We start from the raw sequence: 23,925 nt of genomic DNA, 5'->3' as shown, positions 1-23,925 counted from the left end.
AAACACAATTTTAAAATCCCAAACTACTCAATTCATAAATGGGCAAAAGGCTTGAAGAGACATCATTGCTCCAAAGCTGATATACAAATGACCAAATAAGCATGTGCAAATGTTCAATATCGCTGATCATTAGGAAAATGCAAATTAAAACCACAATGAGACTTCACACCCATTAGGATGGCTATTATTAAAAAAAAAACATAAACAAAACAACACGATGGTGAGGATGTGGCAAATTCGGAACCCTAGTGTATTGCTGGTGGTAATGTAAAATTGGGCAGCCAGTATATCAAACAGTATGGTGGTTTCTCAAAAATTTAAATATAGAATTTCCATTCAATCCAGCAATCTCACTTTTGGGTACATATCCAAAAGAAATGAAAGCAGATACTCAAACAGGTATTATATACCCATATTCATAGCAGCATTATTCACAACAGCCAAAAGTGTCTATTGATGAATAAATGGATAAACAAAATATGGTATATACATACAATGGAATATTATTCAGCCTTTTAAAAGGAAGGAAATGCTAACAACTGCTACAACATGGATGAACCTTGAAGACAGTTAGTGAAATAAGCCAGTTACAAAAAGATATCGTGTGATTCCGCTTATACGAGGTACCTAGAATAGTCAAATACATAGAGATGAAAGTAGAACAATGGTTGGTACTAACAGGAGGAGCAATGAGGAGTTATTATTTAATGGGTGTGGTATGTCAGTGTGGGATAATGAAAAAGTTCTAGAGATGGACAGTGGTGACAATTGCACAACAATGTAAATGTACTGAATGCTAGATGTTAATGCTACTGAACTGTATGTTTTATATATATATATATACACACACACACACACACACACATATATATAAAATATATTATCACAGTAATAAAATTACTCATCTCTGGCCCTATTTATCTTCAAACCTTTATTCCTGCTTCTCCCCAGATGCAATCACCCTCAACTACTCTGATTCTTTTTCCTCCTATTTAATTAGGTATTTTAAAATATTATTCTTAATACTGCTTCTTACAGATTTATTAACTACAGATGTCCTGCCATGGTAAAGGAGACTTACAAAACTAGCAGTATTCCATACATGTTTCACTTATCTTAATTCCCCTAAAATAGCAACATCACAATTTTGGGTTAACTCAAACAACCAATGCTAATAATTGTTTCCTTTTTCTAATTTGCTCAGTTTTGCAAGAATCCATTACATTTTTCTCCAAATATTTCAACATCCATCTATCAGTTTGATTATTTTCCCGGAAGTTCTAATCTCCTGCTCCAAGCAAAACTGGTAACTTTTCAGCTTGTGTCACAGCTGTCATCCTGGGACTTTCTTCTTTGTTGCTTCTGAGTGGGATTCTCTGTTTACTGAAGCTCTTTTATTTCCTTTCTTGGTTTATTCCCTTGTTTTGTTGAACCACATCTTCTGGTAATGTCCAAAAAAAATGTTCTTCATGAGCACATTTTTTTAGTCCTTGAGTTTTTCCCCCTACTTTCACACTTGATTGATGGTTTAACTGGATACAGAATTCTAGGCTGAATGCAGAACTTTCAAGGTGATGTTTTACCACCTTCTACCTTCAATTCTACTGCCAACAAGTTAGATGCTATTCATATCCCTAATCCCTCCTAGGTGATTCTAAAAAGTTTTTAGATATTATCTTTATTTCTGGTGTCCTAAAACAAATTTCATAATAATTTGCCTAGTATAGGGTTTCTTTTATTGTGCTTGGCACTATGTAGGTCTTTTCAATCTGGATGTTTCTCTCCTTTGTTTTCTCTTTATGAATCCTGTTAATTAGAGACAAGATCTCTACAATGATCCTATAGCACATTTTAATTGATAAAATTAACATATAACACTACAATATTGTCTAAAGCAGTCTGTACATATACAAATAATGTAATAACTAACATATATAGGTCTAACTACTAATTCTATGAGTTATACAGAATCAAAGTTACAATCTCAAAAACAGATGAGAAATGACAATGAATAATCTGTTCATTGACAGAGACAGGTCGGACATTACACAACTCCAGCTGATTTTTGTCACGCAGGAATGTCAGCCAAGTGTTGGAAGATCCTTTGAAATTTCAAAAGCAGCTAGAAATATAGCTTTTTATGTGAGGTCTCAATTTTTAAATATAGGTAATGTATTTCAATTTTAAACATGGTATGAATCAACAGTGTGAGGTCAAATAAAGAATATTAACAAGATTAGCCCAAGAGTTGTATACAAGATAATATGGTTCCTAAGGAAACAACTTCGGAATCTGACAGACCAGAACTCAACCTTCAGTCTCACTACTTACTAAAAGTAATGCTTGGGGAAGTTAACTTCTTTTAAACCATCTATGAAATGCGGATAGATTTACTGTAGAGATTTAGTAAGATTATATACATAAACTGGCTATACAACAGTTACACATGCAAATAAGTATGTAAATAAATGCCCAATAAATATCACCTATTATTAACATACAAAAAAATGCATTGGTGTAGATAATATAAACACTGTCAAATCCACTAAGGAATTAAGACTAACGAAAGAAGTAGGAGGTGGCCAGAACGGTGGCTCACGCCTATAATCCCAGCACTTTGGGAGGCCAAGGCAGGCAGATTACCTAAGGTCAGGAGTTCAAGGCTAGCCTGGCCAACATGGTGAAACCACGTTTCTACTAAAAATACAAAAATTAGCCAGGCATGTGGCGCGTGCCTGTAGTCCCGGCTACGGGAGGCTGAGGCAGGAGAATTGCTTGAACCCGGGAGGCAGAGGTTGCAATGAGATGAGATCGCCCCATTGCACTACAACCTGGGAAACAAACCAAGACCCCGTCTCAAGATAAAAAAAAAAAAAAAAAAAAGCAAGAGGCACCCAATAAGAACAGGGCTTTCTTTTGGGGTGATAAAATGTTTTGAAACTTGATAAAGGTAGAGATAACATTGTGAAGGTAATAAATGCCACGGAATGTACACTTTCTGTGGTTAAAATGGTTAGCTGTTATGTGAATTTCACTTTATTAAAGAAAAAGTGTGGGAAAAAGGAGGTAATATGAGAGAAGGAGTCAGAATATGCTAGAAACAGAGAATGAAACTGATCATTCTTTCCTCTTTTGAAGCCTGCCTATAAATAATATCTCTTTAACTCCTTTTTTAAACTGAATAGCCAATACTGATGTTAGGGCAACAAATACTTCCTTTTTATTGAAAATCAACATACAACTAAGGTTGATAGACTGAGAGATCAACATATTTCAAATATTTCAAAAGAATATTTGAGACTGGGAGTGGAGGCTCACGCCTGTAATCCCAGCACTTTGGGAGGCTGAGACAGGTGGACTGCTTGAGTTCAGGAGTTCGAGACCAGCCTGGAAAACATGGTGAAACTCTGCCTCTACTAAAAATAGAAAAATTAGCCATGTACAGTGACACACGCCTGTGGTCCCAGCTACTTGAGAGGATGAGGTGGGAGGATCGCTGGAGCCCAGAAGTCGAGGTGAACCATGATCACAGCACCACCGTACTCCAGCCTGAGTGACCGAGCGAGACTCTGTCTCAAAAAAAAAAGGGGCGAGGGGGTGCTCTTGAATCTATTACACAGCTGCTTATACATGGGGCAAAAAGCTCACAGTGAACAAGACAATAAATAAATCTTTTTCAAAAATCACTATATATCAGAAGACTGTACTCTAAAAGCATTTCCTTATAATATAGGACTCATGCCACCAACAAAGAAAAGAAAAAGGAGGTAGAGGGAAAGGGAAAGAACAGAAAAGGAAAAGAAAAGCATCATACTAGAATCTCACTCTTGGGAGATTTACAATGCATAGTGGCATATTAAAGGTTCTGCAGTGAGAAAGACAGTTCACCTCTATTAAACCTCCATTCTCCTGATTTATAAGAAACAGAACAATTCTTAAGTTATGCCTCTTAAACACATGAAGCACCAATTTTGTTAAAGACTGCCTAGATTTACACCAAATAACATAAATTGAAAAACTTCAGTATCAGCTTGAGGGATGAGATTAACATACATATTGGCCGGGTGCAGTGGCTCATGCCTGTAATCCCAGCACTTTGGGAGGCTGAGGCAGGCGGATCGCTTGAGCGCAGGAGTTTGAGACCAGCCTGGGAAACACAGCGAAACCCTATCTCTACAAAAAACACAAAAATTAGCCAGGCCTGGTGATGCATGCCTGTAGTCCCAGCAACTTGGGAGGCTGAGGTGGGAGGATCACTTGAGCCCAGAAGGCAGAGGTTGCAGTGAGCCGTGATCATGCCTCTGCACCCCAGCCTGGGTGACAGAGCAAGAAACTGCCTTAAAAAAAAAAAAAAAAAAAGGTGGCATTCCAAGATGGTCAAATAGGAACAGCTCCTGTCTGCAGCTCCCAGCATGATCCACGCGGAAGACAGGTGATTTCTGCATTTCCAACTGAGGTACCTGGTTCTTCTCACTGGGACTGGTTGGAAAGTGGGTGCAGCCCACGGAGGGTGAGCCGAAGCAGGGCGGGGCATTGCCTCACCCAGGAAGCGCAAGGGGTCGGGGGATGTCCCTTTCCAAGCCAAGGGAAGCTGTGACACACTATACCGGGAAAATTGGGACACTGCCACCCAAATACTGCGCTTTTCCAACGGTCTTAGCAAATGGCACAACAGGAGATTATATCCCGTGCCTGGCTCAGCAGGTCCTACGCCCACAGAGCCTTGCTCACTGCTAGCGTAGCAGTTCCAAATTGAACTTCAAGGCAGCAGCCTGGCTGGGGGAGGGGCGTCCATCATTGCTGAGGCTTGAGTAGATAAAGTGGTTGGGAAGCTCCAACTGGGTGGAGCCCACCACAGCTCAAGGAGGCCTGCCTGCCTCTGTAGACTCCACCTCCGGAGGCAGGGCATAGCTGAACAAAAGGCAGCAGAAACTTCCTCAGACTTAAACATCCCTCTCTGACAGCTCTGAAGAGAGCAGTAGTTCTACCAGCACAGTGTTTGAGCTCTGAGAACAGACAGACTGCCTCCTCAGGTGGGTCCCTGACCCCCTTGTAGCCTAACTGGGAGACACCTCCCAGTAGGGGCCGACTGACACCTCATACAACCGGGTGCCCCCAAGACGAAGCTTCCAGACGAAGGCTCAGGCAGCAATATTTGCTGTTCTGCAATATTTGCTGTTCTGCAGCCTCCGCTGGTGATACCCAGACAAACAGTGTCTGGAGTGGACCTCCAGCAAACTCCAACAGACCTACAGCTGAGGGACCTGACTGTTAGAAGGAAAACTAACAAACAGAAAGGAATAGCATCAACATTAACAAAAAGGACATCCGCACCAAAACCCCATCTGTAGGTCACCATAATCAAAGACCAAAGGTAGATAAAACCACAAAGATGTGGAGAAAACAGAGCAGAAAAGCTGAAAATTCTAAAACCCAGAGTGCCTCTTCTCCTCCAAAGGATCACAGCTCCTCACCAGCAATGGAACAAAGCTGGATGAAGAATGACTTTGACGAGTTGACAGAAGTAGGCTTCAGAAGGTCAGTAGTAACAAACTTCTCCGAGCTAAAGGAGGATGTTCAAACCCATCGCAAGGAAGCTAAAAACCTTGAAAAAAGATTAGACAAATGGCTAACTAGAATAAACAGTGTACAGAAGACCATAAATGACCTGATGGAGCTGAAAATCATGGCTCGAGAACTACATGACGCATGCACAAGCTTCAGCAGCCGATTCGATCAAGTGGAAGAAAGGGTATCAGTAATTGAAGATCAAATGAATGAAATGAAGCAAGAAGAGAAGTTTAGAGAAAAAACAGTAAAAAGAAATGAACAAAGCCTCCAAGAAATATGGGACTATGTGAAAAGACCAAATCTACGTTTGATTGGTGTACTTGACAGTGACGGGGAGAATGGAACCAAGCTGGAAAACACTCTTCAGGATATTATCCAGGAGAACTTCCCCAACATAGCAAGGCAGGCCAACATTCAAATTCAGGGAATACAGAGACCACCACAAAGATACTCCTAGAGAAGAGCAACCCCAAGACACATAATTGTTAGATTCACCAAGGTGGAAATGCAGGAAAAAATGTAAAGGGCAGCCAGAGAGAAAGGTCGGGTTACCCACAAAGGGAAGCCCATCAGACTAACAGCAGATCTCTCCGCTGAAACTCTACAAGCCAGAAGAGAGTGGGGGCCAATATTCTACATTCTTAAAGAAAAGAATTTTCAACCCAGAATTTCATATCCAGCCAAACTAAGCTTCATAAGGGAAGGAGAAATAAAAACCTTTACAGACAAGCAAATGCTGAGAGATTTTGTCACTACCAGGCCTGCCTTACAAGAGCTCCTGAAGGAAGCACTAAACATGGAAAGGAACAACTGGTATCAGCCACTGCAAAAACATGCCAGATTGTAAAGACCATTGATGCTAGGAAGAAACTACATCAACTAATGGGCAAAATAACCAGCTAACATCACAATGACAGGATCAAATTCACACCTAACAATATTAACCTTAAATGTAAATGGGGTAAATGACCCAATTAAAAGACAAAGACTGGCAAATTGGATAAAGAGTCAAGACCCATCAGTGTGCTGTATTCAGGAGATGTATCTCACATGCAGACACACACACAGGCTCAAAATAAAGGGATGGAGGAAGATCTACCAAGCAAATGGAAAGCAAGAAAAAGCAGGGGTTGCAATCCTAGTCTCTAATAAAACAAACTGTAAACCAACAAAGATCAAAAGAGACAAAGAAGGGCATTACATAATGGTAAAGGGATCAATTCAACAAGAAGAGCTAACTATCCTAAATATACATACACCCAATACAGGAGCACCTAGATTCATAAAGCAAGTCCTGAGTGACCTACAAAGAGACTTAGACTCCCACACAGTTAATATCGGGAGATTTTAACACCCCACTGTCAATATGAGACAGATCAACGAGACAGAAGGTTAACAAGGATATCCAGGATTTGAACTCAGCTCTGCACCAAGCAGACCTAATAGACATCTACAGAACTCTCCATCCCAAATCAACTGAATATACATTCTTATCAGCACCGCATCACACTTATTCCAAAATTGACCACATAGTTGGAAGTAAAGCACTCACTCCTCAGCAAATGTAAAAGAACAAAAATCACAACAAACTGTCTCTCAGACCACAGTGCAATCAAATTAGAACTCAGGATTAAGAAACTCACTCAAAACTGCACAACTACATGGAAACTGATCAACCTGCTCCTGAATGACTACTGGGTAAATAACAAAATGAAGGCAGAAATAAAGATGTTCTTTGAAACCAATGAGAACAAAGACACAACGTACCAGAATCTCTGGGACACATTTAAAGCAGTGTATACAGGGAAATTTATAGCACTAAATGCCCACAAGAGAAAGCAGGGAAGACCTAAAACCAACACCCTAATATCACAATTAAAACAACTAGAGATGCAAGAGCAAACAAATTCAAAAGCTAGCAGAAGGCAAGAAATAACTAAGATCAGAGCAGAATTGAAGGAGATAGGACACAAAAAACCCTTCAAAAAAAATCAATGAATCCAGGAGCTGGTTTTTTTAAAAAACAAAATTTTTTTAAAAAACAAAATTGGTAGACTGCTAGCAAGACTAATAAAGAAGAAAAGAGAGAATAATCAAATAGATGCAATAAAAAATGATAAAGGGGATATCACCACTGATCCCACAGAAATACAAACTACCATCAGAGAATACTATAAACACCTCTATGCAAATAAACTAGAAAATCTAGAAGAAATGGATAAATTCCTGGACATATACACCCTCTCAAGACTAAACCAGGAAGAAGTTGAATCCCTGAATAGACCAGTAACAGGCTCTGAAATTGAGGCAATAATTAATAGCCTACCAACCGAAAAAAGTCCAGGACCAGACAGATTCACAGCCGAATTCTACCAGAGGTAAAAAGACGAGCTGGTACCATTCCTTCTGAAACTATTCCAATTCATACAAAAAGAGGGAATCCTCCCTAACTCATTTTAGGAGGCCAGCACCATCCCGATACCAAAGCCTGGCAGAGACACAACAAAAAAAGAGAATTTTAGACCAATACCCCTGATGAACATCGATGCAAAAATCCTCAATAAAATATTGGCAAACCGAATCCAGCAGCACATCAAAAAGCTTATCCACCAAGATCAAGCTGGCTTCATCCCTGTGATGCAAGGCTGGTTCAACATACGCAAATCAATAAACATAATCCATCACATAAAGAGAACCAAAGACAAAAAACCACATGATTATCTCAATAGATGCAGAAAAGGCCTTTGACAAAATTCAACAGCCCTTCATGCTAAAAACTCTCAATAAATTAGGTATTGATGGAACGTATCTCAAAATAATAAGAGCTATTTATGACAAACCCACAGCCAGTATCATACTGAATGGGCAAAAACTGGAAGCATTCCCTTTGAAAACTGGCACAAGACAGGGACGCCCTCTCTCACCACTCCTATTCAACATAGTGTTGGAAGTTCTGGCCAGGGCAATCAGGCAAGAGAAAGAAATAAAGGGTATTCAATTAGGAAAAGAGGAAGTCAAATTGTCCCTGTTTGCAGATGACATGATTGTATATTTAGAAAGCCCCACTGTCTCAGCCCAAAATCTCCTTCAGCTGATAAGCAACTTCAGCAAAGTCTCAGGATACAAAATCAATGTGCAAAAACCACAAGCATTCTTATACACCAATAACAGACAGACAGAGAGCCAAATCATGAGTGAACTCCCACTCACAACTGCTACAAAGAGAATAAAATACCTAGGAATCCAACTTACAAGGGATGTGAAGGACCTCTTCAAGAACTACAAACCACTGCTCAACGAAACAAAAGATGACACAAACAAATGGAAGAACATTCCATGCTCATGGCTAGGAAGAATCAATATCGTGAAAATGGCCACACTGCCCAAGCTAATTTATAGATACAATGCCATCCCCATCAAGCTACCAATAAATTTCTTCACAGAATTGGAAAAAACTACTTTAAAGTTCATATGGAGCCAAAAAAGAGTCCGCACTGCCAAGACAATCCTAGGCAGAAAGAAAAAAGCTGGAGGCATCACACTACCTGACTTCAAACTATACTACAAGGCTACAGTAACCAAAACAGCATGGTACTGGTACCAAAACAGAGATATAGACCAATGGAACAGAACAGAGCCCTCAGAAATAACATGACACATCTACAACCATCTGATCTTTGACAAACCTGACAAAAACAGGAAATGGGGAAAGGGTTCCCTAGTTAATAAATGGTGCTGGGAAAACTGGCTAGTCATATGTAGAAAGCTGAAATTGGATCATTTCCTTACGCCTTATACAAAAATTAATTCAAGATGGATTAAAGACTTAAATGTTAAAGACTTAAATGTAGACCTAAAACCATAAAAACCCTAGAAGGAAACCTAGGCAATACCATTCAGGACATAGGCATGGGCAAGGACTTCATGACTAAAACACCAAAAGCAATGGCAAGAAAAGCCAAAATAGTCAAATGGGATCTAATTAAACTAAAGAGCTTCTGCACAGCAAAAGAAACTACCATCAGAGTGGACAGGCAACCTATAGAATGGAAGAAAATTTTTGCAATCTACCCATCTGACAAATGGCTAATATCCAGAATCTACAAATAACTTAAACAAATTTACAGGAAAAAATCAAACAACCGCATCAAAAAGTGGGCAAAGGATATGAACAGACACTTTCCAAAAGAAGACATTTATAGACATTTATGCAGCCAACAGACACATGAAAAAATGCTCATCATCACTGGCCATCAGAGAAATGCAAATCAAAACCACAATGAGATACCATCTCACACCAGTTAGAATGGCGATCATTAAAAAGTCAGGAAACAACAGGTGCTGGAGAGGATGTGGAGAAACAGGAACACTTTTACACTGTTGGTGGGACTGTAAACTAGTTCAACCATTGTGGAAGACAGTGTGGCAATTCCTCAGGGATCTATAACTAGAAATACCATTTGACCCAGCAATCCCATTACTGGGTATATACCCAAAGGATTATAAATCATGCTACTATAAAGAGACATGCATACGTATGTTTACTGCAGCACTATTCACAATAGCAAAGAATTAGAACCAACCCAAATGTCCATCAATGATTGACTGGATTAAGAAAATGTGGCATATATACACCATGGAGTAGTATGCAGCCATAAAAAAGGATGAGCTTCACGTCCTTTGTAGGGACATAGATGAAGCTGGAAACCATCATTCTGAGCAAACTATCACAAGGACAGAAAACCAAACACTGCATGTTCTCACTCACAGGTGGCAACTGAACAATGAGAACAGTTGGACACAGGGCGGGGAACATCACACACTGGGGCCTGTCCTGGGGTGGGGGGATGGGAGAGGGATAACATTAGGAGAAATACCTAATGTAAATGACGAGTTAATGGGTGCAGCAAACCAACACGGCACATGTATACATATGTAACGAATCTGTAAGTTGTGCATATGTACCCTATTACTTAAAGTGTAATAAAAAAAGATTAACATACATATTATAGAATAATCAATTATCTGAATAAAACACTGTTTCATATTACCAGCATGTCAGGACAAGAACTTAGCAGCAAGAAAGGAGGAAAACAGCAGTAGTAAGAGGAAAAGAAGAAAAAAACAATTTGGGAATAGTTAGCTTCTATGAGATGTGGCTTTCTTACTGTCAATTCCAAATGCTATATATATAAGCAAAACTGTTGCAATCAAGATAGTAAAAAACAGCAACAATAACAACAACAATAAAAAAGAGTAAAAAAATTACAGCTTGGTTCACTTTTCCCTCACTTTCTTTTGGCTTATTTTTTACATTAATTCCCAATCGTAGGAGGTAACCTCAAAAGGAGAAGTTAAATATTTGTCTCAAAAGGACTCTGAGTACCTCAAGTATAAAACTTCACATTCCATAACAAATCATATCCCTCAAAGTTAAATAATACTGATCAATTTAGCCAGGCGTGGCGGCTCACACCTGTAATTCCAGAGGCCGAGACAGATGGATCACCCGAGGTCAGGAGTTTGAGACCAGACTGGCTAACAAGGTAAAACCCCATCTCTACTACAAATACAAAAATTAGCTGGGCGTGGGGGCAGGCATCTATAATCCCAGCTGCTCCGCAGGCTGAGGCAGGAGAATCGCTTGAACCCAGGAGGCAGAGGTTGCAGTGAGCTGAGATGGCACCACTGCACTCCAGCCTGGGCGACAAGAGTGAGACTCCGTCTCAAAAAAAAAAAAAAAATACTGAGCAATGTAAGCCTGAAGGCATTTGCAATCTGAGTTTATTTTAGTCAAAGCAATGATGTAGTACAACAATAACAAAGTCTAATCTCTGCAGAGTATTTTCCGTTTGGGGGAAAATCACAGGAAAAATATGCAGTATAAGAGAAAAGGAAAATTTTAAATATTCTTTGGGCATTCTAATAGAGAGGGCAAACACAAATCCAACTGAAAATACTTTCGTTAACCGAAAAATTAAGTATACAAAAATTTTAAAAACATTTTTCACTGTGACACTATCATCTTTGAACCAAAAAAGGAATCACTACTGATTACTAATATCCTCAATATAATGTGAACCAATCAAGGAAATTAATCACTTAGGTACTAGGCACAGCCATTCTCTTGGAGACTTTAATCCTAACAGGCAAATTACTTAGGAATTATTTATTTCCATTTTAGTTGATAGAAAAAAACAATATCTTTATTTCTGGTCTCTGTTCATCCTTTCTCTCATAAAAGAAGAGGAGGGGCCTGGGCAATAGAGGCTATCAAAGCTTTATTGGCCAATTATCCCCCAATCAAAAAAGAATGAGACAAAAGGAAACAAGGACAGCATAGCTATTATATTCAGCAGATAATTCTTCATGTTGACATGCTATTGATAGTATCATAAGAGGTGACAAGATCCATCAGCTAAAAGAACCACTGGCTAAATATTAATCGGGATACATAAAACATTTTTTTTTTTAGAAATGGCATATTTGAAGAAATCATATGGCTAGACAAAACAAACTAGATAGATTGTGAAGCTAGATAGACTAAACCTCAGTCTTGATTACTAATTACAAGCTGAATGTGTAAATCTTTTCCTTCAGAGGCATAAAGGTAAGAGTTATGAATCAAATGGAAGGACCAAAATGCTTCCCAATGAAGTATTTTCTTGGTGAAGTTATTGCAATCTAAGGTCTGAAAATCAGCTGTACAGGAACTTTATCAGTAACCTAAAAGATGATCAATCAGCCTCAGTGACTAACGACACTGAGAAGAGACCAACGTAAAAACTAGCATACCAGATTAATTTACCACAAAGATATTCTCACCATAATCAGAAAACCTGCCCTCTATTCAGAGTATTCACTCTTTTTTGGTATGAGTACTAATCTGGCTGGGTTGAATTAGTGCTTAGTTGAATACAGAATTAAAATAATGTGAAGTAGGTCATCTTGTGGGATATATCATGCAGGCCATAAAGAGGCCCGATAAACACTTCTGTACCATAGGAGAGGATACATGTCTGGTGACTGTACTGCTCACTTCCCAGATTCACCATCTTCCTTAATTCAAAATGTATCTTTTTCTTTTTTCTATGGCTCATTGCTTTTTCTTTAGAAGTGTTATCACAAGCTATATCAACCTGCTGTTCCCATCAGCTTGCAATGTTAAGCATCCTTCTACTGTGCCCTGCCTAACTATGAGAAGATAAATTCATTTCTCTATTTTCAGCTTCTTAAACAGTCCTTCTGGCATCCCTATGTACCAGCTATAATTTTAATAGAAACTATAAAAACTAGGGGGATTTTTTGTAGTTTTTGTAGGTACAAAAATTTGATTTTCAATATAAATATTACAAAATTCTAAATGAACACAACTCAATACTACAGAAAATTGTAAATCTACTGTGGTTCAAAGCAAGTTGCTAAAACTTATGGCTAGCTCATGAAGAATGTAGGTTGTCTTATATACTTACACAACTATTATAAAAGGAGTCTACATCTGCATAATGCTTTATAAGTTACAAAGTACTTTCCTATCCATTTTAACATCTAATTGTCATAACCACCAAGTATTTAAATTGAAAGTCTCCAGGAGAGATACTAATGAAAGAGTGTAAAGGAAATAATCCACAACTTAAACTTTTTTTTTAAGAGATGGGTTCTCGCTGTGTTACCCAGACTGCCCTCTACCCTCTACCTGGGGGTTCAAGCCAAGTGATCCTCCCACCTCAGCCTCCCAAGTAGCTGGGACTACAGGAGCACATCACAATGCTTGACCTGAAATTTTAACTTTTAAAGCCATTAAGGTTCTTACTGACAATTTACAGTTGATTTATTAATACACATATATTTTTGCTCTGAAATTAGCAAATATGTTAAGACTATTTGCACATCAGACATGAATTCCTTTCATAAAATACGCCACGAATTCTTAAGGTTCCTACTGACAATTTACAGTTAATTTATTCATACATATATATTTTTGCTCTGAAATTAGAAAATATGGTAAGACTATTTGCACATCAGACACGAATTCCTCCTTTCATAAAATATGCCATGAATTCTTAAGATTGTATATTTTAAAAATAATATTTACATGGGCCTTGAGAAATATTGTTCTAAACTAAATGATAATCGCAGTTAGAAAATTATGCAAAATTATAAAACTGATTAGCCTTGGTACACCCAGCGATTCCTTTCTATATCTCTTGTACCAACCAAATACTTCTTCAGGTAGTTGGTATACATATGCACAGTGGTACCTTAAAATTTGGTCTACATAAAAAGATACAGTATTAGTCATCTACATCTTAGTGTGAATAAATTTAACTGAATAAATCCACTCTAGGATTTTAAGCCTAATCCCCAACTATGAAATAAGACAAAAATCACACTGTAATGGAATCCAGGTATTAAACCTGGTGACCGGCATTTTATGGAATCCAGGAAATGATATCACCTAAGTACCTGATTATGTATAAGGTCAGTTCTTATCAAATGAACTGTATCCCCCTGAAGTCCATTAGGTACGGTAAGCCAAAAAATGATTATAGAGCACTACAATAATAAAGTTTACATCACAAAGTATCTTTTTCTGTGGCTTAGAAATCTTTTCTAAATGAAAATACAACATGAATATAAACATCAATATTTGAAATAGAAAATCAAAGCATTCTTACCTTACTACATCATCAATATTGTTCCTGTATACGCCTTCAAGTCTTTCTGCAGGAAATCCCATAGCAATAATGTTTGGATAAATATCTGAGTACTTTAGTTAAGGAAAGAAATATCTGAAATATGCAGCAATCAAACTAAAAGAATACATTTTAAAACATTAGCTAGTTATGAAAAGAAAGCTTTCCCCACTATAGCTGGAGTAATAAAAGGTGGTCAATGTATTTATGTATAACCATTTATGTATAATACTGGTAAAGATAAAAGGTAACTTCCACATGGACAGTATTCAGGTATATGAGAAAAACAGAAACTCGTGGTTTATAAATCACAGAACTAAAGTACTTTATGTCAAAAACCAAAAATCAAAACAAAACCCCAAAATTGACACCTGCCTGAAAAGACAAGAGTTCAACTTCTAATTTTTCATGGCTAAAAAAGGCAACACGTTATAGAAAAAAGAAGACACAGTGAAAATCTGGAAGTCAGATTTAAGAGCTGGCTATGTCTCTAACTAGTTGTGTAATTTGGACAAGTCACTTAACCTTTCTAGACCGCAATTTCCTATTCTACATGATAATTAGACTCAAAGAGATTACTACTAAGGTTTCTTCCAGCCCTTGCTATCTATGACTTGATAATACTGAACTGAGGTAGAAACTTCATTTATTATTACTTTCAATCAAACTACAGTTGGCCAATGAACAAAACCGGTTTGAGCTGTGTCGGACCACTTGTATGTGGACCTTCTTCTACCTCTGCCACCCATGAGACAGCAAGTCTGACCTTTCCTCTCTCTCCTACTCCTCGGCCTACTCAAAGTGAAGGCAATGAGGATGAAGACCTTTATGAGGCTCCACTTCCACTTAATGAATAGTAAGTATATTTTCTCTTCTTTATGATTTTAATATTTTTCCTGCAGCTTACTTTATTATACAAATATGCTATCTGACACATATATAAAATATGTATTAATGAACATTATGTTATCAGTAAGACTTCTAGTCAAGTATAGGCTAAATATTAAGTTTTGGGGAGTCAAAAGTTACATGTGAATTTTCAACTGCACAGGGGTAGGCGCCCCTACCCTCTGTGTTGTTCAAGGGTCAACTGTCATGGATATTTAGCATGCCCATTATAGTGAATTATGTTACAGACTATAGCTAGCATAAAAACAAACCTCTACACACAAGAACCATTTATAAACTATAAAAATCATCAACACTCTACGCTTTTATGATTCTTACCCACTCATCATACCAGCTCTCATTTTTTGAGGTACCTCAATCTAATCTCATGATTTTCTGACAGACCTTTTACACCAGCCCAGTCAATCTGCCTAACGCCTCCTTTCAAGACCAACTCCAATAATCTCTGCCCACTCACTTCTGGACTCATTTATCTTCCAAATAAAATTCAAAGTTGACCTAATCCAATGCCCTTTTTCTAGGTCTTTTTCTTTCTGCAGCTTTCACATGATTGAGTTGATTTCAGTAGTATTTTCAATCCAAAAATAATTATCAAGTTACTGAAAGCTATTATTTTAATAGTATAGTTTAAGAAAAGGTTATATGTATATGTTCTATCTATAAGATAACTATGTGCTAACTGGAGAGATCTACTGAATATTTTAAGGAAAAAAACCCACCCAATAGAGTATACTGGGTATATCTTTCGTATAGGGATGACAAAAAGAATGTTAACCCATATATTTGCTTGAATGTCAACATCCTCAATAAACATATGCATGCATGAGTGATAAACAAGAAACTAATAAAAATGGCTGCTTCGCAGAGAAAGGGAAGAAAAGGGGAAAAGCATAGCAAGAACAGGTAGCAGCAGGACTCCTGTGTATATCTTTATATATTTTTGATCTTAGAATAATATAAAGAAAAAAAAGACTTATAATCTCATAAATTGAACACTGCTAGAAACAAAACTGATTAAATGTCAAATTGGCACCCAGGAGAAAGAGAAAGGTTTTGTTACAAGGGCTATTTGGACACTGCACTTTTACTGCACTTCTTGGTAGGAAGTATTCTAAGAACAAAAAAACACTAGGAAGAAACTTTAAACTTCTTTTGGTAGTTTTACTGATTCTAGTAATATCATTATTGATATCCTCAAACTATTTTCTTTTTTTTTTTTTTTTAATAGAGACCAGGTCTTATGATGTGGCACAGGCTGGTCTCAAACTCCTGGGCTCAAGCCATCCTCCCACCTTGACCTCCCAAAGTGCCAGGATGACATGCATGAGCCACTACATCCAGCCTCCTCAAACTATTTTATCTTTTTTTCCCCCCTGAAACAGGGTCTCACTTTGTCACCCAGGCTGGAGTGTGGTGGCATGATCATGGCTCACTAGAGCCTTGACCTCCTGGGCTCAGGTGATCCTCCCACCTCAGCCTCCTGAGTAGCTGGGAATACAAGCACATGCCACCATGCCCAGCTAATTTTTTGTAAAGACAAAGTTTCATCATGTTGCCCAGGTTGGTCTTGAACTCCTGAGCTCAAGCAATCCACCTGCCTCAATCTCCCAAAGTGCTGGGATTACAGTGTGAGCCACCGCACCAGGACTATTTTCTTTATGTTGTAGAAATAAGCAAAGAAGTTATGCTAATGACTTTAAGGTTCATAGTTTTAAGTGTAAGAAAGCAGATAATATTGTAAAATCAAGAAATCATGTAAAAAACTAAAAATATCAGTACGAATTCATGTTGGTAAAAATCTGTTTTCTAGGTCTTTTCTCTGAAATGGCCTAAAAGCAACATCACTCTAGCAGTAATAAACATTCCTAGAACACAGATTTTCATCTCTAATATCATAATAAACTAAAAGGTACCAAACTCCTTGGAAAAAGACTTAATGCCAGGTCTGGAGTAGGGAAGGTACAGGTGAGCCTAGGATACCTTTTCATTCCAAGAGAAGGAGGAAGGCTTATAGAGATTAATGGCCTATATCAAATGGACATAGGAGGTGGTATAAAGGTCCAAATGACTAGCTGTGATAATCTGAGCATCAAAGAAAACATTTAAATGGTACTAACACCCTGAATTAAATAAAAGTCCTTGAGTCTATAAAGACACTCAAAAGAAAAAAGTTAAGGCCGGATATTGTTGGTCACGTCTGTAATCCTAGCACTTTGGGAGGCTGAGGTGGGTGGATTCCTTCAGCCCAGGAGTTTGAGGCTAGGCTGGGCAATATGGCAAAACCCCATCTCTACAAAAAATACAAAAAAATTGGCTGGCCATGGTGGTGTACACCTTTAGTCCCAGGCTGAGGTGGGAGAATCATCTGAGCCCAGGGAGACTGAGGCTTCGGTGTACCATGATTGCACCACAGCACACCAGCCTGGGCAACAGAGTAAGACCCCATCTCAAAAAAAAAAAAAAAAAAAAAAAAAGTTGAAACAACTAAAAATACCCTTTTTATTTATCATCTTTTGAGGTGGTTAATGGAATAGTTCTTCACTTTGAAAAATGGTAAAGAGTGAGATTTAAGTATTTATTTTGTCTTTCCTATAGAGACTGTATTTAAAGACAAACAAATAGTCCCATTTCACAAGTTCTATCTTATCAAAAAACATCAATTAATACTGTAAAACAATAGAATTTAAAGTCTTATTTTGCAAACCCTGATGAAATTACTGATATACTCAAAGATCAACAAATGGTGTTAAACCAATAGGTGAGTGGTTGATGAGAAAATGAACTTTCTTACAGCACCAAAATACTACTACCCAAAATACTTTCTAATGTAAAGAGATGAATATAATTGAACAATGGGCAGAAAAGACTGTCACTGTCCAATTTCAGTGGCCATCTCCTCATCATGAATCAAGTAAAGATCATGTAACTTCTGACATGCAATATAAAGGACACAGCATCATCTATGATGGTTAAGGATCTTCAACTCAAATCCACCAAGGATTCAGATACAAATTTTAATTTGCAGGAAATACATAGGATAAAACAAGCTAAATGACACTATGAGACAGTAAACTGGACAAATTCAGACAGTTTGTAGAACATGACCCATTCTCTCTTCAACAAGCCAGTATCTTTAAGGAAAAAAAAAGGTGGGGGGGGGGGGGGTGGGAGGTGGGGGAAGCGGGAGGATGGGTTGCTGCCCTTGATTTTTAAAGATACAAGGTTCCTAACAGCCAATTTCATAGGTGCAATGCTGGCGTGGATACTGTTTTAGCCAAACCAGCCATAAAGGACATTTTTGAGCTAATTGGAAACATTTTAATATGATCCGGGCATTATACAAGATGAAAAGTTACTGAGATGGAAAAGTAGATGTAAATGACTAAAAAAGGCAGGTTTCAAAACAGAATGTACAATGTAATACCATTTGGATAAAAAGAATACATATATATCCATATAGACATATATAGACAAAAGATTATAAAGTACTAAAAGTAATATATAGGTGGTGGCATGTATATTTTTTCTCATATTTGCTTGTTTTGTATCTTCTATTTTTGCCACAATGTACCTGTATCGTTTCTGTAACAAATGCTTAAAATTAGATGTTTTATAATTATCTATTTACTAATTGCCATGACAAAATGCTGTCTTGCCCTGTATGACTTAGAAAAAGCTCTGTATGCATTTTTTAATGCCAAATTTCTACCAAAAAATTATACTAATAAAAGCATCTAAGATTTAAATTACTATGCCCCAAGAACATTTTTTGTCACTTTAGGAACATACAAATTCACCCTCAGCCTCAAAGGGTTTTTATTATAAAGATTCTAAAAGAAAACTATTAGGATTATCATTTTAACATCACAAATATTTGCTGTCATCTACTACTCTCACATAAGAAAGCTGCCCCAACTCTTAGCCAATCTGACATTTATTTAAAAAACTGAGAAAAATAAATTTAAAAAATTAGAAGAAAGTAGCCTCACTTAAAAATGTAGCTGTTGTTCAATTATCAAAATGTATTGGGATATTACATCCATTCATTAAAAAAAAAAAAAAAGCAGAAGACAGCAGAGGCCTAAAGTGAAATAATCTTAACTGAGTAATCTTAACTCCACCTTAGAAGACAAATGTAAGAAAATGGAAGACGTCAGGAAAAATGAGGCACCAGAAGCAATGGCAGGGAACCCAAAGTGGTTATAGCTACCAATACTCTGGAATTCCTACTCAAAATTATAAATATATTTTGGCCAAAAAATATAAATTCAAATCATCTATGTTTTTTGAACAACGCAACTAAGAATATTTTATTAAAAGAAATAATTATTAGCACTAACAACCTTACCTAACCTAAACCATTAATTTCAGTGAGAATAGTATTAAGATTTTTATCCTTACAGATATGCACAGAAGTACAAAGCCCCTCCCTTGAAATGTGGTCATTCTAACCAGGGCTAAACTTGAATTTATCCTTGCACTATAAATACTAATTAATAATTAGTATTTAATTAGCCAGCCTGGGAGAACTTCAGGCTGATGTCTATTTTCTGCTGCTATACAATACCACAGACGGGGTAATTTATAAAGAAAAGAAGTTTATTTCACTCACAGTTCTAGAAGCTGAGAAGTCTAAGATCAAGAGGCTGCATGTGATGAGAGTCTTCTGGATGCATCATGACATGGTAGAAGGCATCACATGGCAAAAGAGGGCATGAGCACATGATAGAGAAAAAGGGGGCCAAACTCCAGAGATAACTAACCCACACCTGCAATAATGGCATTAATCCATTGATGAAGGCAAAGCCCTTATAATGTAACCACTTCTGAAAGGTTCCACCTCATAATAATGCCACATGGCAATGAAGTTTCAACATGAGTTTTGAAGGAAACATCCAAACCATAGCATTCTGCCCCTGGGCCTCAAAACTCATGTCCTTCTCACCTACAAAATACATTCGTTTCATCCCAATAGACCCTGGGAAGCCCCACCTCCATGGCTTTGCTGTACTTAGCCCATGCAGCTTTCACAGGTTAGGGTCTCAAGCCTGAAGTTCTCCCAGGCTGGCACTCTATACTTGTAGCTCTACAGTTCTGAAGCTTTGGTGGTGGGCCTGCTGCCATGGCTCCATTATGCAATGCCCTAGTAGGGACTCTCTGTAGTGACTCCAACCCACATTTCCACTCTTCAGAGGCTCCAAGCCTGTGGCAAGTCTCTCCCAGACTATCCCCATCATCCTTTGAAATCCTGGTGGTGGTAGCCATGTCTCCCACAGCTCTTTCATCCTGTGAGCCTGCAGAATTAGCACCATATAGACGCTGCCAAGGTTTACCATTTGAGTACTCAGCAGTAGCCTAAGCCACATCTGGGCCCCTCTGAACCAGACCTAGGACAGCCAAGGCCCACTGGGTTGAAATATGGGGAGCTGAGGTAGCCCTGGGCAGCAAGCTTGTGAAGGACCACCTGAGCCACAAACCATTCTGCCCTCCTAGAGCTCTGGGCCTGTGATGGGGCAGGCAGCCTCAAAGATCTCCAGAATGCCTCTGGGGTCTTTTTCCACTGTCTTGATAAATAGCCCTTGGGTCTCCTCTAGGAATATTAATCTCTTCAGCAAATGGTTCCTGGACCACACCCTTGGTTTGCTCTCCTAAACATACCTTTTGCATTCTTTACAGGCTGCAAATTTTCCAAGTATTTCCATTCTGCCTCTCTTTTAATTATAAATTCTGTCTTCAAGTCATTCCCTTCCCCCAGCTTAGTTTAAGTGGTTAAAAGTAGCCATCCAGTAACCTAAATGCTCTGCTGCTGAGTTATTTCTTCTGCAGCATATCCTAGTTCATCACTCTTAAATTCTGCATTCCATAAAGTCTTAGGATATGAACATAATTTCGCCAAGTTCTTTGCAACTATTTAACAAGGATGGCCTTTACTCCAGTGTCCAGTATCTTGTTCTTCATTTCTGAGATATCATCAGAATGACCTTTACCACTTATAGTTCTATCAACTGATGACAACTCTCTAAGAAGTTCCAGATTTTCCCTACAGCTCTCTTCTTCTGAATCCTCATCAGAATTGTCCTTAATGCTCTATTCTCAGCAATACAGGCTTTTTCTAGCCTGTTCATCCAAACTCTTCCATCCTTCTGTAGCCAGAACCCAAGCCATTTGAACATTTTCAGGTATTTGTTATGGCAACAATCACACTCTTGGTACCAGTTTTCTTAGTAAATTTTATGTTGCCTTACTAGAATACCACAAAACAGGTAGTTTAGAATGAACAGAAATGTATTTGGCTCACGGTTCTGGAGACTGGGAAGTCCAAGAGCATGGCATCAGCATCTGGCAAGGATCTTTGTGTTGAGTTACCATATGGCAGAAGGTAAGGAAGCATGTGAGACAGAGGAGGCCAAACTCCCAAGATAACTCATCCACTACCATTCAAACAGCATTAATCCATTCATAAGGATAGAGATACCATTACCTAATCACCTCTTAAAGGTTGCATCTCTTAATACCATTACAATGGCAATTAAATTTCAATATGAGTTTTGTAAGAGACATTCAAAGCATAGCAGCAAACGTTGCAAAGGATTTAACTCATTTCAGACAAGTCTATAACTATACATAAATGGGTGTTACATAATCATTAAAGTAAATTCAGTTGGCCCCCTCCTTCATTCACATAATCATTCAAACATATATTGAACGTTTTGCACAAGGGGCACTGAGAATATAAGGCTAAGTAAGCAAAGACTACTGTCCTCAAGGCTTTCCTATTCTATTAGGGAAGACAGACACACAGACCTATAATTGTGCCAAAGACCCGATTAGATAAAAAATAAGATAGCTTAAGAGTTAAAGAGGGAAGGATTAATTCTGTGGGGACACAGATAAACCTTCACCAAGTAGGTAATATATTAGATAATCCTTAAGAGTTAAGTCAGAAACCAGTAAACAGAGGAAGAAACAAGAGCAGTTAGAACATTCCAAGCAAAGGCTAAAGTAGACATATGGAAATACATAAAATATTCAGCAAAAAGCAAACAGTCCAGTGAAGCTTACACACAAAGCAACATGGAAAAGGCAGGACTGACAAAGTAAGGTCCAGCTTTAAGGATGCCACGGCAGCAAATTCAATTTAATCAGACAGATAAGGAGTCAAAGACCAGGATCAACATGGAAGACTTTGCAGAGCAGCAAGTCTTGTTCGTGAGCTATTTAGTCCTTTAAATGGAGTCTAGGAATTCAATCTTTTTAAGGTTTCATTTTCTTCAGATTCTCACCTTCCTTACTGATAAAGTTTGAGATGTTACCCAAGACATCGGCATCCATCCTAAGTTAGAAAGATGTAGACAACTAGTACCTGTTAAGTATCATGTACCAGACAGTATGCCAAATATATTCTCATTTAATCCTAACAATCCTAAATAGTATTACATTTCATAGACAAAGAAATTGAGAGTCAAAAAGACTGGGTAATTTGCCCAAGTTAGTAACTAGTAAGTTATAATTTGAACCCAGATTATATACGAAGCTCCAAAGCCCAAGCTTTTGACACCATACTGCCCAATGAGAGGAGATTAAGGTTTTTCTATTTCCAAATAAAAATATAAAACTTTCAAAGGAAACAGGTTCAAATAAGTGATTTACTAACCTGTAATTACATTTACTAATAAAATGTAAAAATTGAAAAAATTCCAAGACAGTATGAAAATTTACTGACATTTCCAAAAGTAATGCCAGCAACTACCTAAACAAGCACCAAATCTTGAGGCAAATATTTCTTATGCCACAAATTACACAAATAAAATCTTTCTAATATACATTTATACTTCTCCATATATTATAAAATTTGACATTTTAGAAAAACTAAACAACATAAGAACTGAGGAATATATATACATATAATGATTTCTGATAGAAAACAGCCTTAACCTAGACTTACCTGATATTCTTCTGAATAAGTTGAGTGTTTAATACGAAATTAACATATAATGACATAAGTATTAAGCATAAAGATTTATAACAACCAGGTAACCAGAGGAAGATGAGTATTTCTGACATCTAGAGATCTACTTGCAGGCAGTACGGCATAATGGTTAATAACATACACTCTAGAACCAACTTGCTAGAACTTGAACCCCAGCTTAACTTATTGTGCAACCTTAGGCAAAATACATACTCTTTCTGTGCCTGCTTCCTAAGTAGAATGGGGCTAATAAAGGTACCTATCATATAAGGTTGCTATGAGGATTAAATGAGCTAATATATGAACAATGCTTAAAACATAGTGATAGCTGTCTCTCAACTGAACAAATGGTAATGCCTTATCCCATAAGACCCCACTGTAACTACTTTTCTTTCAATGACAGTGATTTGTGGAATAATCTAAACTTTCTAAAGAACATCAAAGCTTAACAAAAAGTTTTACTCTTTGAAATCCTTAATGTATCAATTTGCCTTTTAAGTATTTACTTTATTATAACTTAAGAACATACCTAAAATACAATCCCAAAAGAAAAAAACAGTGTCTCTGAGTTTTAGATTTGGGAACACTAAATTTTCAGTATGTGTTTGCTTATTTGTATTTTCTAATATTTCTATGATGATTACAAATTACTCATGTGATTTTAAAAATGCCATATGCTAGCATAGGTATGTATCCCTTATGATGAATGTCATCTTTTTATTTTATCAAATATGAATTTATAGTTAGCTATTATTCTTGGGTTAATAAACTAACATTTAT

At 37.6% G+C, this 23,925-nt stretch overlaps 1 protein-coding gene across 6 annotated transcripts in view; it reads right to left on the bottom strand.

Moving 5' to 3' along the window:
- The window catches only part of PTEN (phosphatase and tensin homolog), a 104,923-nt gene that overhangs the window by 60,139 nt on the left and 20,859 nt on the right, over positions 1-23,925 (bottom strand). For 3 of the 6 annotated variants that reach the window (XM_016918822.4, XM_054659760.2, XM_016918820.4), the window contains exon 2: positions 14,250-14,334. The exons of the other annotated variants lie outside the window; for them this stretch is intronic. In XM_016918822.4, the coding sequence (XP_016774311.1) occupies positions 14,250-14,334 (85 nt within the window). The remainder of the gene's footprint in view (positions 1-14,249; positions 14,335-23,925) is intronic. 6 annotated transcript variants of the gene reach the window in all.

The sequence above is a fragment of the Pan troglodytes genome, chromosome 8, assembly GCF_028858775.2.
Source record: "Pan troglodytes isolate AG18354 chromosome 8, NHGRI_mPanTro3-v2.0_pri, whole genome shotgun sequence".
Taxonomy (NCBI): Eukaryota; Metazoa; Chordata; class Mammalia; order Primates; family Hominidae; genus Pan; species Pan troglodytes.
Note: the sequence above shows the minus strand (reverse complement) of the source record. Positions and strands in the feature narration are given on the sequence as shown.